The sequence below is a fragment of the Petromyzon marinus genome, assembly GCF_048934315.1.
Source record: "Petromyzon marinus isolate PM22_M1 ecotype Great Lakes invasive population chromosome 75 unlocalized genomic scaffold, UKy_Petmar_22M1.pri1.0 chr75_unloc.3, whole genome shotgun sequence".
Taxonomy (NCBI): domain Eukaryota; kingdom Metazoa; phylum Chordata; class Hyperoartia; order Petromyzontiformes; family Petromyzontidae; genus Petromyzon; species Petromyzon marinus.
The window spans coordinates 97,758-116,786 of record NW_027422615.1 but is presented as its reverse complement, the minus strand read 5'-3'; the positions used below and the strand labels follow the sequence as shown (position 1 = coordinate 116,786).

The window sequence follows — 19,029 nt, the reverse complement described above, 5'->3', positions numbered from 1 at the left end:
TAGTGTGGTGTCGTTCGCCCTCCGTCACTCGCACGCGCAAAAGATGTCCCCCTTCCACTCCCCTCCCCGCCCCGCGCGGCCTTGAACACACACACACACAGCCACACACACAGCCACACACAGCCACACACACACACACAGCCACACACACACACAGCCACACACACACACAGCCACACACACACAGCCACACACACACACAGCCACACACACACACAGCCACACACACACAGCCACACACACAGCCACACACACACAGCCACACACACAGACACACACACACCATGCCTCCGTAACTTTGCCGCAAGAGCCGCAGAATCGGAATTCCTGCCCGTCACCAACGCCTCAAGCCGAGCCCCATCGCCGGGGACACTTTGTCGACGTGTGGCTGTGTGTGTGTGTGGCTGTGTGTGTGTGTGTGGCTGTGTGTGGCTGTGTGTGTGTGTGGCTGTGTGTGTGTGTGGCTGTGTGTGTGTGTGGCTGTGTGTGTGGCTGTGTGTGTGTGTGGCTGTGTGTGTGTGGCTGTGTGTGTGTGGCTGTGTGTGTGTGGCTGTGTGTGTGTGGCTGTGTGTGTGTGGCTGTGTGTGTGGCTGTGTGTGTGGCTGGCTGTGTGGCTGGCTGTGTGTGTGTGTGGCTGGCTGTGTGTGTGGCTGGCTGTGTGTGTGGCTGGCTGTGTGTGTGGCTGGCTGTGTGTGTGACTGTGTGTGGCTGTGTGTGTGTGTGACTGTGTGTGGCTGTGTGTGTGTTGCTGTGTGTGTGTGTGACTGTGTGTGTGGCTGGCTGTGTGTGTGTGGCTGTGTGTGTGTGTGTGGCTGTGTGTGTGTGGCTGTGTGTGTGTGTGTGTGTGGCTGTGTGTGTGTGGCTGTGTGTGTGTGTGGCTGTGTGTGTGTGGCTGTGTGTGTGTGGCTGTGTGTGTGTGGCTGTGTGTGTGTGGCTGTGTGTGTGTGTGGCTGTGTGTGTGTGTGGCTGTGTGTGTGTGGCTGTGTGTGTGTGGCTGGCTGTGTGTGTGTGTGTGGCTGGCTGTGTGTGTGGCTGGCTGTGTGTGTGGCTGTGTGTGGCTGTGTGTGTGGCTGTGTGTGGCTGTGTGTGTGTGTGACTGTGTGTGGCTGTGTGTGTGTTGCTGTGTGTGTGTGGCTGTGTGTGTGTGGCTGTGTAGCTGTGTGTGTGTGTGTGTGGCTGTGTGTGTGGCTGTGTGTGGCTGTGTGTGTGTGGCTGTGTGTGGCTGTGTGTGGCTGTGTGGCTGTGTGTGTGTGGCTGTGTGTGTGGCTGGCTGTGTGTGTGGCTGGCTGTGTGTGTGTGTGTGTAGCTGTGTATGTGGCTGTGTGTGTGGCTGGCTGTGTGTGTGTGGCTGTGTGTGTGTGGCTGTGTGTGTGGCTGGCTGTGTGGGTAGTACAGTGGTCAGCGCCGCGCTACAAACCCGGCGTCCCGAGTTCGATTCCCGCTAACGGCCAACACCTTAGAGAGCTCTTTGTGCTCTTGGCCATGGTGGAGAGTTTGGAATCTGATTGATTGATTGTTTCTGTGGACAGGTGTCTTTTATACAGGTAACAAGCTGAGATTAGGAGCACTCCCTTTAAGAGTGTGCTCCTAATCTCAGCTCGTTAGCTGTATAAAAGGCACCTGGGAGCCAGAAATCTTCCTGATTGAGAGGGGGTCAAATACTTATTTCCCTCATTAAAATACAAATCGATTTATAACATTTTTGACATGCGTTTTTCTGGACTTTTGTTGTTGTTATTCTGTCTCTCACTGTTCAAATAAACCTACCATTAGAATTATAGACTGATCATTTCTTTGTCAGTGGGCAAACGTACAAAATCAGTAGGGGATCAAATACTTTTTTCCCTGTATGTGTGTATGTGTGTATTATGTGTATGTATGTGTGTGTATGTGTGTGTGTATGTATGTGTGTCTTTATGTGTATGTATGTGTATGTATGTGTGTCTGTATGTATGTGTGTGTATGTGTGTGTGTATGTATGTGTGTGTTTGTGTGTGTATGTGCGTATGTGTGTGTATGTGTGTGTATGTATGTGTATGTGTGTATGTATGTGTATGTACGTGTGTGTATGTGTGTGTACATATGTGTGTGTAGTGTGTATGTATGTGTGTCTGTGTGTGTGTGTATGTGTATATATGTGTGTGTATATGTGTGTGTATGTGTGTATGTGTATATGTGTGTGTAGTGTGTGTATATGTGTGTGTATGTATGTGTGTGTATGTGTATATATGTGTCTGTGAGTGTGTGTATGTATGTATGTGTATATGTGTGTGTATGTGTGTGTATGTTTGTGTAGTGTGTGTATGTGTATATGTGTGTGTGTATGTATGTGTGTGTATGTGTGTATATGTGTCTGTGAGTGTGTGTGCGTATGTATGTGTGTGTGTATGTATGTGTGTATGTATGTGTATGTCTGTGAGTGTGTATGTACGTATGTGTATATGTGTGTGTATGTGTGTGCATGTGTGTGTAGGTGTATATGTATGTATATGTGTGTGTGTATGTATGTGTGTGTATGTGTGTATGTGTGTCTGTGAGAGTGTGTATGTATGTGTGTATGTATGTGTGTGTATGTGTGTGTATGTATGTGTGTGTGTATGTACGTATGTGTATGTGTGTGCATGTGTGTGTAGGTGTATATGTATGTGTGTATGTGTGTGTGTCTGTATGTGTGTATATGTGTGTGTGTGTATGTATGTGTGTGTATGTGTGTATATGTGTCTGTGAGTGTGTGTATGTATGTATGTGTATGTGTGTGTGTATGTGTGTGTATGTGGGGAGCGATAGTGTAGCGGTTAGCGCGCTGCACTATGAACCTGGCGACCCGGGTTCGATTCCCGCTCACGGCCAACACCAGTGACGATTATCTGAACCGGTCCCGGGCCTCCCCTAGGTCGACTCAGCCTCAAATGAGTACCTTGTGCGGTGTGTAAACATCGTCACTAGGGAGACAAAGGCGGTCGGGCGTGGTGCTGGCCACCCACCCCCTCGTGTACCGTTACCGGCCTTCATAGGTGCTCGCTAACAGCACTTGCCCCTACAGTCTGTTAAGGCTATACGGGGGATCTTTGTCTTTGTATGTATATATATGTGTGTGTGTATGTATGTGTGTGTATGTGTGTGTATGTGTGTCTGTGAGTGTGTGTGTCTGTGTATGTATGTGTGTGTGTATGTGTGTGTGTCTGTATGTGTGTGTGTATGTGTGTGTCTGTGTGTGTGTGGGAGGCACTCACTTCCATCAGCACGGCGTACAGTCACACACACCGTGGCCCTCACCATGTCCCTCAGGGTCACACTTTGCTGGGGGGGACAGGGGGAGGGTGGGTGGGTGGATTCCGTGTAATGTTGACACGCATGTATACACCACCCACCCACACCCACCCACCGAGCAACCCACACCCACCCACCTGCAAACCCACCCACCCACCTGCAAACCCACCCACCCACCTACAACCCCACCCACCCACCCACCTACAAACCCACCCACCCACCTGCAAACCCACCCACCCTCCCACCTACAAACCCACCCACCCACCTGCAAACCCACCCACCCACCCACCTACAAACCCACCCACCCACCTGCAAACCCACCCACCCACCCACCTGCAAACCCACCCACCCACCCACCTACAAACCCACCCACCCACCTACAACCCCACCCACCCGCAAAGCCACCCGCCCACCGGCAAAGCCACCCACCCACCTGCAAACCCACCCACCCACAAACGCATCCACCCACAGACCCACCCACTTACCCACCCACAGACCCACCCACAAACGCATCCACCCACAGACCCACCCACTTACCCACCCACCCGCAAACCCACCCACCCACACACCCACCCACTTACCCACCCAACCTGCAAACCCACCCACCCACAAACGCATCCACCCACACACCCACCCACTTACCCACCCAACCTGCAAACCCACCCACCCACAAAGCCACCCAGCCACCCACCCACAGACCCACCCACCCACTTACCCACCCACCCGCAAACACACCCACCCACAGACCCACCCACTTACCCACCCAACCTGCAAACCCACCCACCCACAAAGCCACCCAGCCACCCACCCACAGACCCACCCACCCACTTACCCACCCACCCGCAAACCCACACACCCACCCACTTACCCACCCAACCTGCAAACCCACCCACCCACAAAGCCACCCAGCCACCCACCCACAGACCCACCCACCCACTTACCCACCCACCCGCAAACCCACCCACCCACAGACCCACCCACACACCCACCCACTTACCCACCCACCTGCAAACCCACCCACCCGCAAACGCATCCACCCACAGACCCACCCACTTACCCACCCACCCACACACCCACCCACTTACCCACCCAACCTGCGAACCCACCCACCCACAAACCCACCCACAGACCCACCCACCCACCCACAAACCCACCCCGTCACCCACCCACCTTGCGGGTCTCGTACAGCGAGACGCAGATGGAGACGGCGGAGATGATGACGATGCACACGGCGTAGTAGTAGTACCGCTCCAGCATCCAGAGGGTCACGCTCAGGATTTGGAAGATGTAGAAGGGGTTGAGGATCTGTGGAGGGGAGGGAGGGGTCAGGTGGCGTCCTTCGTGACAGCTCCTAGCTTGTCGCGATGAAGTTTCTGTTGGGCCTTCTGCAACCGCTACGTACGGTGGCTGAGTGGGTGAGTGGGTGATAGTCACCCACTCAGCCACTCGGTCACTCAGCCACTCACTCAGTCAGTCAGTCACTCATTCACTCACGCACTCAGTCACTCACGCACTCACGCACGCACTCACCCACTCACTCACCCACTCACCCACGCACTCAGTCACCCACTCACTCACTCAGTCACTCAGTCACTCAGTCACCCACTCATCCACTCACTCACTCAGTCACCCACTCACTCACTCGGTCACTCAGCCACTCACTCATCCACTCACTCAGTCAGTCAGTCACTCACTCATTCACTCACGCACTCAGTCACTCACTCAGTCACCCACGCACTCACTCACCCACTCACTCAGCTACTCACTCACTCACTCACCCACTCACCCACGCACGCACTCACTCACCCACGCACTCACTCACTCACCACTCACTCACACACTCAGCTACTCACTCACCCACTAACTCACTCACTCACGCACTCACTCACCCACTAACTCACTCACTCACGCACTCACTCACGCACTCACTCACTCACCACTCACCCACCCAGAGACCCACTCACCCACTCACCCACCCAGAGACCCACTCACTCACTCACCCACTCAGAGACCCACTCACCCACTCACCCACCCACTCACCCACCCAGAGACCCACTCACCCACTCACCCACTCACTCACCCACTCACCCACCCAGAGACCCACTCATCCACGCACCCACCCAGTCACTCACCCAGAGACCCACTCACCCACCCAGAGACCTACTCACCCACTCACCCACCCAGAGACCCACTCACCCACTCACTCACCCACTCACCCACCCAGAGACCCACTCACCCACTCACACACTCACCCACCCAGAGATCCACTCACCCACGCACCCACCCAGTCCCTCACCCAGAGACCCACTCACCCACTCACCCACCCAGTCACTCACCCACTCACTCACTCACCCACCCAGAGACCCACTCACCACTCACCCACCCAGAGACCCACTCACCCACTCACTCACCCAGAGACCCACTCACCCACTCACTCACCCAGAGACCCACTCACCCACTCACTCACCCAGAGACCCACTCACCCACTCACTCACCCAGAGACCCACTCACCCACTCACTCACTCACCCAGAGACTCACTCACCCACCCAGAGACCCACTCACCCACTCACCACTCACCCAGAGACCCACTCACCCCAACCACCAACCCACTCACCCACCCAGAGACCCACTCCGTCACCCAGAGACTTACTCACCCACCCAGAGACCCACTCACCCACTCACCACTCACCCACCCACTCACCCCAACCACCAACCCACTCACCTCCTCCACCAGGAGGCGAGGGTATGACTTGAGTGGAACGTCGATGATGTTGGGTCCAAACACCTTTCTCCTGCAACGTCACACACACTCATTCACTCATTCATTCACTCACTCATTCACTTACTCACCCACTCATTCACTCACTCACACACTCACTCACCCACTCATTCACTCACTCACACACTCACTCATTCACTCATTCACCCACTCACCCATTCACTCACTCATTCACTCATTAACTCACTCATTCACTCACTCACACACTCACTCATTCACCCACTCACCCATTCACTCACTCATTCACTCACTCATTAACTCATTCACTCACTCATTCACTCACCCACTCACTCACCCACTCATTCACTCACTCACACACTCACTCACCCACTCATTCACTCATTCATTCACTCATCCATTCACTCATTCACTCATTTATTCACTCACTCACTCATTTACTCACTCATTCATTCACTCACTCATTCACTCACTTACTCACTCATTCACTCGTTCATTCACTCACTCATTCACTCACTCATTCACTCACTCATTCACTCACCCATTCACACACTCATTCACACACTCATTCACTCACTCACTCACACATTCACTCACTCACTCACCCACTCACCCACTCACCCACTCACTCACCCAGCCACCCACCCACCCACTCACTCACCCACCCACTCACTCACTCACTCACCCACCCACCCACTCACTCACTCACACACTCACTCACCCACTCACCCACTCACTCACTCACCCACCCACCCACTCACTCACACACCCACCCACTCACCGCTCAATTTGCTCCTCTCTGCTGAGACCGGTGGACATTCTGTGCAGCTCTTTGCACGGCGTGCGCTCACTCAGCCCCCTGCAGACAGGCAGCAGCATCATCATAAGCAGCATCATCATCATCAGCAACAGCATCATCAGCAGCATCATCATCAGCAGCATCAGCATAATCAGCAGCATCATCATCATCAACAGGATAATCATCATGAGCAGCATCATCATCAGCAGCATCAGCAGCATCATCATCAGCAGCAGCAGCAGGATCATCATCAGCAGCATCATCAGCATCATCATTGCCACCACCACAATAATCATCAAAGACAAAGATCCCCCGTGTAGCCTGTAACAGGCTGTAGGGGCAAGTGCTGTCAGTAGTGGCGAGTAACAGCAGCACCTACACACGGACAAAGATCCCCCGTGTAGCCTGTAACAGGCTGTAGGGGCAAGTGCTGTCAGTAGTAGCGAGTAACAGCAGTACCTACACACAGACAAAGATCCCCCGTGTGTAGCCTGTAACAGGCTGTGGGGGCAAGTGCTGTCAGTAGTAGCGAGTAACAGCAGCACCTACACACAGCCAAAGATCCCCCGTGTGTAGCCTGTAACAGGCTGTAGGGGCAAGTGCTGTCAGTAGTAGCGAGTAGCAGCACCTACACACAGACAAAGATCCCCCGTGTAGCCTGTAACAGGCTGTAGGGGCAAGTGCTGTCAGTAGTAGCGAGTAGCAGCACCTACACACAGACAAAGATCCCCCGTGTGTAGCCTGTAACAGGCTGTAGGGGCAAGTGCTGTCAGTAGTAGCGAGTAACAGCAGCACCTACACACAGACAAAGATCCCCCGTGTGTAGCCTGTAACAGGCTGTAGGGGCAAGTGCTGTCAGTAGTAGCGAGTAACAGCAGCACCTACACACGGACAAAGATCCCCCGTGTGTAGCCTGTAACAGGCTGTAGGGGCAAGTGCTGGTGACATCCTGCGTGTAAGTTGTACGACACTCGGTAAGGCTGACTCCAAGCAACTGCACTGTCAGAGCGAGCGTGTGTCCGTCCGCCAACCGATGGCGTCCGGTTCAACAGCCTGACCCTAGCAATAGGTTTTCACCCTTTTAGCTGGCACAACAACTGACGCCCTTATTCAGGGCATCGTGTTTTGCAATAACCGCAACGCAAGCAAGTCAAAATGCAAACAACAACAAAAAGACGACTCTGATGATGATAATAATTGGCACTGTCCTTGAATTTGATTGGTCCACACCCGAGACGGCTTTTCTTAGAGCCCCTTTAGTCTCACACACTGGTGTTGAACCAGAAGACGCCAAAAGGCGTACAGCTCAAAAACAGCGCACTATCAGAGTTATTGAGGGCTCGGGGTGAGCCTTTACATTATGAGACCTCCTTTGCCAGTAACAAGATATAGGAATAGGTTTTACCCCTTTTTAACTGGCACAAAAAACTGATAAACCTTTATTCAAGGCATCGTGTTTTGCAATAACCACAACACAAGCAAGTCAAAATGCAAACAAAAAAAAAGACAACTCTGATAATAATATTGGCACCGTCCTTGAATTTGATTGGTCCACACCAGAGACGGCTTTTCTTGGAGCCCTTTAGTCTCCATTGGTGTTGGACCAGAAGATGCCAAAAGGCGTACAGCTCAAAAACAGCGCACTATCAGAGTTATTGAGGGCTCGGGGTGAGCCTTTACATTATGAGACCTCCTTTGCCAGTAACACAATATATAGTAATGAGGTTTCACCCTTTTAACTGACCCTCTTGATCATTCTTGAAATTCACATTTGTTGAATGTCACCCCTAAGCACCTGTGAAGGCCGGCACGGCACACGAGGGGGTGGGTGGTCTGGACCTCCCCCGGCGATGTTTACACACCGCTCAAAGGTGGTACTCATTTGAGGCTGAGTCGACCTAGGGGAGGCCCGGGACCGGTTTCAGATCATCGTCACGTGGTGGTGTTGGCCGTGAGCGGGAATCGAACCCGGGTCGCCGGGTTCGTAGCGGGTAGCGTAGAGCTTAACGCTACACCACCGTTCCCCAACATCACCATCATCATCACCATCATCATCACCATCATCATCACCACCATCACCATCATCACCATCATCATCACCATCACCATCATCACCATCACCATCATCACCATCATCATCAGCATCACCGCCACCATCATCATCACCATCATCATCATCAACATCATCATCGCCGCCATCACCACCACCATCACCACCACCAACATCACCACCATCATCACCACCACCATCACCGCCACCATCACCACCACCACCACCCCCACCACCATCACTACCGCCACCATCACCACCACCATCCCCACCACCATCATCACCACCCCCACCATCACCACCACTATCACTACCGCCACCATCACCACCACCATCCCCACCACCATCATCACCTCCCCCACCATCACCACCACTATTACTACCGCCACCATCACCACCGTCATCACCACCCCCACCACCACCACCACCACTCACCCCAGCCTGGTGAAGGTGTTGGCTGTGGGGTTCCAGGCGTAGCGTGAATGTTGGAACACAAAGAACCTGAAGTTTGGCTTCTCCTGCACAACACAAACATCACCATCACCACCATTATCAGCATCACAAACATCACTAACATCACCAACACCACCACCATCATCACCATCATCATCACCACCATCACCACCATCATCACCATCATCACCATCACCACCATCAGCGCCATCATCACCATCACCATAATCACCATCATCACTACCCCCACCATCACCACCACTATCACTACCGCCACCATCCCCACCACCATCATCATCATCACCACCATTATCACAACCACCATCATCACTACCCCCACCTTCACCACCACTATCACTACCGCCACCATCCCCACCACCATCATCATCATCACCACCATCACCACAACCACCATCATCACCATCATCACCACCATCATCACCATCATCACCATCATCACCACCATCACCATAATCATCAACATAATCACCATCATCATCACCATCATCATCCCCATCATCACCACCATCACAATCACCATCATCATCACCACCATCATCATCATCATTACCATCACCATTATCACTATCATCACCACCATATTCTTCACCACCATCACAATCACCATAATCACCATCACCACCATCACCACCATCATCACCACCATCATCACCACCACCATCACCATAATCATCACCATCATCATCAACGTAATCACCATCATCATTATCACCACCATCATCACCATCACCACCACCATCACCATCACCACCATCACCACCACCATCACCACCACCACCACCACCATCACCACCATCACCGCCATCACCATCACCACCACCATCACCACCACCACCACCATCACCACCACCACCACCACCATCACCACCAACATCACCACCACCACCATCACCACCATCACCACCACCACCATCACCACCATCACCATCACCACCACCACCATCACCACCACCACCATCACCACCACCACCACCATCACCACCACCACCACCAACATCACCACCACCATCACCACCACCACCATCACCACCACCACCATCACCACCACCACCATCACCACCACCATCACCACCACTACCACCACCATCATCACCACCACCACCACCATCACCACCACCACCACCATCACCACCACCACCACCACCATCACCACCACCACCATCACCACCACCACCACCATCACCACCACCACCATCACCACCACCACCACCATCACCACCATCACCACCACCACCACCATCACCACCACCACCATCACCACCACCATCACCATCACCACCACCACCACCATCACCACCACCATCACCCCCCACCTCACCTCTTCGTCTGAGTGTAGCTGGACGGTGTCCCCCCACTCATCGTCGCTTCTCTGCACCGCATCAGGCTGCAGGAGGTGCAGCTGCTTCAAGCTGCACCACCACCACCACCATCATCAGCATCATCATCAGCATCATCACCAACACCATCATCATCAGCATCATCATCAGCATCATTAGCACCATCATCAGCATCATCAGCATCATCAGCAGCATCATCAGCATCATCAGCACCATCAGCATCACCATCACCAGCATCATCTTCATATTCATCAGCATCATCAGCACCATTATCATCATAAGCATCATCATCAGCACTACCATCATCATCAGCAGCAGCACCATCATCATCAGCACCATCATCAGCAGCACCATCATCAGCATCATCAGCACCATCATCAGCAGCAGCACCATCATCATCAGCACCATCATCAGCATCATCATCACCATCAGCACCACCATCATCAGCATCATCAGCATCACCATCATCAGCATCATCATCATCATCGGCATCATCAACATTTGCCTCATAGGTGCTCGCTAACAGAGGCTACACGGGGCACCTTTGCCTGTATCTTTGTTCCCCACCGTGTGTGCACTTGACCCTGCAGCCTGCCGGAGGCTACACGGGCCACCTTTGCCTGTATCTTTGTCCCCACCGTGTGTGCACTTGCCCCTGCAGCCTGCCGCAGGCTACACGGGGCCACCTTTGCCTGTATCTTTGTCCCCCCCGCGTGTGTGCACTTGACCCTGCAGCCTGCCGGAGGCTACACGGGCCACCTTTGCCTGTATCTTTGTCCCCCACCGTGTGTGCACTTGACCCTGCAGCCTGCCGCAGGCTACACGGGGCACCTTTGCCTGTATCTTTGTTCCTGTGTGCACTTGACCCTGCAGCCTGCCGGAGGCTACACGGGGCCACCTTTGCCTGTATCTTTGTCCCCCACCGTGTGTGCACTTGACCCTGCAGCCTGCCGCAGGCTACACGGGGCACCTGTGCCTGTATCTTTGTTCCTGTGTGCACTTGACCCTGCAGCCTGCTGCACGGGGCACCTTTGCCTGTATCTTTGTCCCCCACTGTGTGTGCACTTGACCCTGCAGCCTGCCGCAGGCTACACGGGGCCACCTTTGCCTGTATCTTTGTCCCCCACCGTGTGTGCACTTGACCCTGCAGCCTGCCGGAGGCTATACGGGCCACCTTTGCCTGTATCTTTGTTCCCCACCGTGTGTGCACTTGCCACAGCAGCCTGCCAGAGGCTACACGGGCCACCTTTGCCTGTATCTTTGTCCCCCACCGTGTGTGCACTTGACCCTGCAGCCTGGCAGAGGCTACACGGGGCACCTTTGCCTGTATCTTTGTTCCTGTGTGCACTTGACCCTGCAGCCTGCCGGAGGCTACACGGGGCACCTTTGCCTGTATCTTTGTCCCCCCCGCGTGTGTGCACTTGACCCTGCAGCCTGCCGCAGGCTACACGGGGCACCTTTGCCTGTATCTTTGCTCTCCACCGTGTGTGCACTTGCCCCTGCAGCCTGCCGGAGGCTACACGGGGCACCTTTGTCTGTATCTTTGTTCCTGTGTGCACTTGACCCTGCAGCCTGCCGCAGGCTACACGGGCCACCTTTGCCTGTATCTTTGTTCCCCTGCATGCACTTGACCCTGCAGCCTGCCAGAGGCTACACGGGGCACCTTTGCCTGTATCTTTGTCCCCCACCGTGCGTGCACTTGACCCTGCAGCCTGCCGGAGGCTACACGGGGCACCTTTGCCTGTATCTTTGTTCCTGTGTGCACTTGACCCTGCAGCCTGCCGCAGGCTACACGGGGGCACCTTTGCCTGTATCTTTGTCCCCCACCGTGTGTGCACTTGACCCTGCAGCCTGCCGCAGGCTACACGGGCCACCTTTGCCTGTATCTTTGTCCCCCACCGTGTGTGCACTTGACCTTGCAGCCTGCCGCAGGCTACACGGGGCACCTTTGCCTGTATCTTTGTCCCCCACCGTGCGTGCACTTGACCCTGCAGCCTGCCGCAGGCTACACGGGGCCACCTTTGCCTGTATCTTTGTTCCTGTGTGCACTTGACCCTGCAGCCTGCCGCAGGCTACACGGGGCCACCTTTGCCTGTATCTTTGTCCCCCACCGTGTGTGCACTTGACCCTGCAGCCTGCAGGAGGCTACACGGGCCACCTTTGCCTGTATCTGACCTCAGCTCCGCCACGGCTGCCCCCTCCACCGTCGCCACAAACTCCTGCCCCATTGCATCCTGGGAAGAGAGAGAGAGAGCCACGTGACCCCGCGTAGCCTCTGACGGAGCGCCGGGGCCAAGTGCTGCCACCTTTGTCTCCCCACGGCGCTGGGCTCTGGTGACCCCCCCACACACACCCCGGTGACCCCCCCCGTGACCCCCCACCCGTGACCCCCCACCCGTGACCTCCCGCCACCCCCACCCCCCCGTGACCCCCCCCCCATGACCCCACCTCCCCTCGTGACCGCCCACCCCCCCCGTGACTCCCACCCCTCCGTGAACCCTCACCCGTGACCTCCCGCCCCCCCCCCCGTGACCCCCCACACCCCGGTGACCCCCACGTGACCCCCGTGACCCCCCCATGACCTCCCACCCGTGACCTCCCGCCCGCCCACCTGTAACCTCCCACTCCCCCCCCCCGTGACCCCCCACGTGACCCCCCGTGACCCCCCACCCCCCAGTTACCCCCCACTCCCCCACGTGACCCCACCCCCCCGTGACCCCCCCGTGACCCCCACGTGACCCCCCACGTGACCCCCCCCCTCACGTGACCTTGATCAGCACGTGGGTGGCCTGGGCGAGGCCGCAGGCTCGGCTCCTGAGGCGTAGGGCCCAGGAAGGGCGCCAGTGGAAGAGGAGCAGAGAGAGGCCCAGGGTGGAGACACACAGAGACACGTGACACACACAGCGCCAGCGAACCTCCTGTCTGCCACGTAGCACCTGGGGTGGTGACACACAGAGACACACAGGGTGACACACACACACACACAGGGTAACACACAGGGTGACACACAGAGACACACAGGGTGACACACACAGAGACACAGAGTGACACACACACAGAGAGAGGCCCAGGGTGGAGACGCACAGACACACGTGACACACACAGCGCCAGCGAACCTCCTGTCTGCCACGTAGCACCTGGGGTGGTGACACACAGGGTGACACACACACAGAGACACACAGGGTGACACACAGGGTGACACACAGGGTGACACACACACAGAGAGAGGCCCAGGGTGGAGACGCACAGAGACACGTGACACACACAGCGCCAGCGAACCTCCTGTCTGCCACGTAGCACCTGGGGTGGTGACACACAGGGTGACACACAGGGTGACACACAGGGTGACACACACACAGGGTGACACACAGAGAGAGGCCCAGGGTGGAGACGCACAGACACACGTGACACACACAGCGCCAGCGAACCTCCTGTCTGCCACGTAGCACCTGGGGTCACACACAGAGACACACAGTCACACACACAGAGACACACAGACACACGTGACACACACAGAGACACACAGGGTGACACACACACAGGGTGACACACACAGAGAGACACACAGAGAGAGGCCCAGGGTGGAGACACACAGACACACGTGACACACACAGCGCCAGCGAACCTCCTGTCTGCCACGTAGCACCTGGGGTGACACACAGAGACACACAGAGAGACACCCACAGAGACACACAGGGTGACACACACACAGAGAGGCCCAGGGTGGAGACACACAGAGACACGTGACACACACAGCGCCAGCGAACCTCCTGTCTGCCACGTAGCACCTGGGGTGACACACAGAGACACACAGAGACACACAGGGTGACACACACACAGGGTGACACACACACACAGAGAGGCCCAGGGTGGAGACGCACAGACACACGTGACACACACAGCGCCAGCAAACCTCCTGTCTGCCACGTAGCACCTGGGGTGGTGACACACACAGAGACACGTGACACACACAGCGCCAGCGAACCTCCTGTCTGCCACGTAGCACCTAGGGTGGTGACACACAGGGTGACACACACACAGACACACGTGACACACACAGAGACACAGAGTGACACACACACAGAGACAGGCCCAGCGTGGAGACACACAGACACACGTGACACACACAGCGCCAGCGAACCTCCTGTCTGCCACGTAGCACCTGGTGACACACAGAGACACACAGACACACACACAGAGACACACAGACACACACACAGGGTGACACACACACACACAGAGAGAGGCCCAGCGTGGAGACACACAGACACACGTGACACACACAGCGCCAGCGGACCTCCTGTCTGCCACGTAGCACCTGGGGTCACACACAGAGACACACACAGAGACACACAGAGACACACAGACACACACACAGGGTGACACACAGGGTGACACACACACACACACAGGGTGACACACACACAGGGTGACACACACACAGAGAGAGGCCCAGCGTGGAGACGCACAGACACACGTGACACACACAGCGCCAGCGAACCTCCTGCCTGCCACGTAGCACCTGGGGTGACACACAGAGACACACAGGGTGACACACACACAGGGTGACACACACACACAGAGAGAGGCCCAGCGTGGAGACACACAGACACACGTGACACACACAGCGCCAGCGGACCTCCTGTCTGCCACGTAGCACCTGGGGTGGTGACACACAGAGACACACAGGGTGACACACACAGAGACACACAGAGAGAGGCCCAGCGTGGAGACGCACAGACACACGTGACACACACAGCGCCAGCGAACCTCCTGTCTGCCACGAGCACCTGGGGTGACACACAGAGACACACAGACACACACAGGGTGACACACACACAGGGTGACACACACAGGGTGACACACACAGAGAGAGGCCCAGGGTGGAGACGCACAGAGACACGTGACACACACAGCGCCAGCGAACCTCCTGTCTGCCACGTAGCACCTGGGGTCACACACACAGAGACACACAGACACACGTGACACACGCAGAGACACGTGACACACACAGCGCCAGCGTAACTCCTGTCTGCCACGTAGCACCTGGTGACACACAGAGACACACACACAGAGACACACACAGGGTGACACACAGGGTGACACACACAGAGACACACAGGGTGACACACACAGAGAGAGGCCCAGCGTGGAGACACACAGAGACACGTGACACACACAGCGCCAGCGAACCTCCTGTCTACCACGTAGCACCTGGGGTGGTGACACACAGAGACACACACAGAGACACACAGACACACGTGACACACACAGAGACACATAGGGTGACACACACACAGGGTGACACACACACAGAGAGAGGCCCAGCGTGGAGACGCACAGACACACGTGACACACACAGCACCAGCGTAACTCCTGTCTGCCACGTAGCACCTGGTAACACACAGAGACACACAGACACACACACAGAGACACACAGACACACACACAGGGTGACACACACAGGGTGACACACACACACACAGAGAGGCCCAGCGTGGAGACGCACAGACACACGTGACACACACAGCGCCAGAGGACCTCCTGTCTGCCACGTAGCACCTGGGAGGGTGATACACACACAGGGTGACACACAGGGTGACACACAGGGTGACACAAAGAGACACACAGACACACAGGGTGACACACACAGAGTGACACACACACAGAGACAGGCCCAGGGTGGAGACACACAGACACACGTGACACACACAGCGCCAGCGTACCTCCTGTCTGCCACCCCGAGTCTCTACAACCTGAGTCTCTACTACATCCTGAGTCTCTACTACACCCCGAGTCTCTACACCCTGAGTCTCTACTACACCCTGAGTCTCTACTAGACCCAGAGTCTCTACTACACCCTGAGTCTCTACTACACCCTGAGTCTCTACTACACCCCGCGTCTCTACTACACCCTGAGTCTCTACTAGACCCTGAGTCTCTACTACACCCTGAGTCTCTACTAGACCCCGCGTCTCTACTACACCCACAGTCTCTACTACACCCTGAGTCTCTGCTACACCCCGAGTCTCTACTACACCCCGCATCTCTACTACATCCTGAGTCTCTACTACACCCTGAGTCTCTACTAGACCCCGCGTCTCTACTACACCCCGAGTCTCTACTACACCCCGCGTCTCTACTACACCCTGAGTCTCTACTACACCCTGAGTCTCTACTACATCCTGAGTCTCTACTACACGCCGAGTCTCTACACCCTGAGTCTCTACTACATCCTGAGTCTCTACTACACCCCGAGTCTCTACACCCTGAGTCTCTACTACACCCTGAGTCTCTGCTACACCCTGAGTCTCTACTACACCCTGAGTCTCTACTAGACCCTGAGTCTCTACTACACCCTGAGTCTCTACTAGACCCCACGTCTCTACTACACCCCGAGTCTCTACTACACCCTGCGTCTCTACTACACCCTGAGTCTCTACTACACCCTGAGTCTCTACTACATCCTGAGTCTCTACTACACCCTGAGTCTCTACTAGACCCCGCGTCTCTACTACACCCCGAGTCTCTACTACACCCTGAGTCTCTACTACACCCCGAGTCTCTACTACACCCTGAGTCTCTACTAGACCCTGAGTCTCTACTACACCCTGAGTCTCTACTAGACCCTGAGTCTCTACTAGACCCTGAGTCTCTACTACACCCTGAGTCTCTACTAGACCCTGAGTCTCTACTACACCTTGAGTCTCTACTAGACCCTGAGTCTCTACTAGACCCTGAGTCTCTACTACACCCCAAGTCTCTACTACACCCCGAGTCTCTACTACACCCCGAGTCTCTACTACACCCTGAGTCTCTACTAGACCCTGAGTCTCTACTAGACCCTGAGTCTCTACTACACCCCGCATCTCTACTACACCCCGCGTCTCTGCTACACCCTGAGTCTCTACTACACCCAGAGTCTCTACTACACCCTGAGTCTCTACTACACCCAGAGTCTCTACTACACCTTGAGTCTCTACTACACCCCGCGTCTCTACTACACCCTGAGTCTCTACTAGACCCCGCGTCTCTACTACACCCCGAGTCTCTACTACACCCTGAGTCTCTACTACACCCCGAGTCTCTACTACACCCTGAGTCTCTACTAGACCCTGAGTCTCTACTACACCCTGAGTCTCTACTAGACCCTGAGTCTCTACTAGACCCTGAGTCTCTACTACACCCTGAGTCTCTACTAGACCCTGAGTCTCTACTACACCTTGAGTCTCTACTAGACCCTGAGTCTCTACTAGACCCTGAGTCTCTACTACACCCCAAGTCTCTACTACACCCCGAGTCTCTACTACACCCCGAGTCTCTACTACACCCTGAGTCTCTACTAGACCCTGAGTCTCTACTAGACCCTGAGTCTCTACTACACCCCGCATCTCTACTACACCCCGCGTCTCTGCTACACCCTGAGTCTCTACTACACCCAGAGTCTCTACTACACCCTGAGTCTCTACTACACCCAGAGTCTCTACTACACCTTGAGTCTCTACTACACCCCGCGTCTCTACTACACCCTGAGTCTCTACTAGACCCCGCGTCTCTACTACACCCCGAGTCTCTGCTACACCCTGAGTCTCTACTACACCCTGAGTCTCTACTACACCCTGAGTCTCTACTAGACCCCGCATCTCTACTACACCCTGAGTCTCTACTACACCCTGAGTCTCTACTACATCCTGAGTCTCTACTACACCCTGAGTCTCTACTACACCCTGAGTCTCTACTACATCCTGAGTCTCTACTACACCCCGAGTCTCTACTACACCCCGCGTCTCTACTACACCCTGAGTCTCTACTACACCCTGAGTCTCTACTACATCCTGAGTCTCTACTACACCCTGAGTCTCTACTAGACCCCGCGTCTCTACTACACCCCGAGTCTCTACTACACCCTGAGTCTCTACTACACCCCGAGTCTCTACTACACCCTGAGTCTCTACTAGACCCTGAGTCTCTACTACACCCTGAGTCTCTACTAGACCCTGAGTCTCTACTAGACCTTGAGTCTCTACTACACCCTGAGTCTCTACTAGACCCCGTGTCTCTACTACACCCTGAGTCTCTACTAGACCCTGAGTCTCTACTACACCCTGAGTCTCTACTAGACCCTGAGTCTCTACTAGACCCTGAGTCTCTACTACACCCCGAGTCTCTACTACACCCCAAGTCTCTACTACACCCCGAGTCTCTACTACACCCTGAGTCTCTACTACACCCTGAGTCTCTACTAGACCCTGAGTCTCTACTAGACCCTGAGTCTCTACTACACCCCGCATCTCTACTACACCCCGCGTCTCTGCTACACCCTGAGTCTCTACTACACCCAGAGTCTCTACTACACCCTGA

At 55.2% G+C, this 19,029-nt stretch overlaps 1 protein-coding gene and 1 long non-coding RNA gene across 2 annotated transcripts in view; both read right to left on the bottom strand.

Moving 5' to 3' along the window:
- Positions 1–13,599, bottom strand: part of LOC116937508 (polyamine-transporting ATPase 13A2-like) — a 68,267-nt gene extending 54,668 nt beyond the window's left edge. The window contains exons 1-8 of the mRNA XM_076058469.1: positions 13,437–13,599; positions 12,844–12,902; positions 10,650–10,740; positions 9,293–9,375; positions 6,790–6,867; positions 5,994–6,063; positions 4,441–4,575; positions 3,234–3,300 (exon numbers count right to left, since the gene is read on the bottom strand). Coding sequence (XP_075914584.1) covers positions 3,234–3,300; positions 4,441–4,575; positions 5,994–6,063; positions 6,790–6,867; positions 9,293–9,375; positions 10,650–10,740; positions 12,844–12,896 — 577 coding nt within the window. The 5' untranslated portion in view covers positions 12,897–12,902; positions 13,437–13,599. The remainder of the gene's footprint in view (positions 1–3,233; positions 3,301–4,440; positions 4,576–5,993; positions 6,064–6,789; positions 6,868–9,292; positions 9,376–10,649; positions 10,741–12,843; positions 12,903–13,436) is intronic.
- A 2,299-nt stretch (positions 13,600–15,898) lies between these two features.
- LOC142908171 (uncharacterized) overlaps positions 15,899–19,029 on the bottom strand; it is a 36,661-nt gene continuing 33,530 nt past the window's right edge. The window contains exon 3 of the long non-coding RNA XR_012931623.1: positions 15,899–16,230. This is a non-coding gene — a long non-coding RNA (uncharacterized LOC142908171). The remainder of the gene's footprint in view (positions 16,231–19,029) is intronic.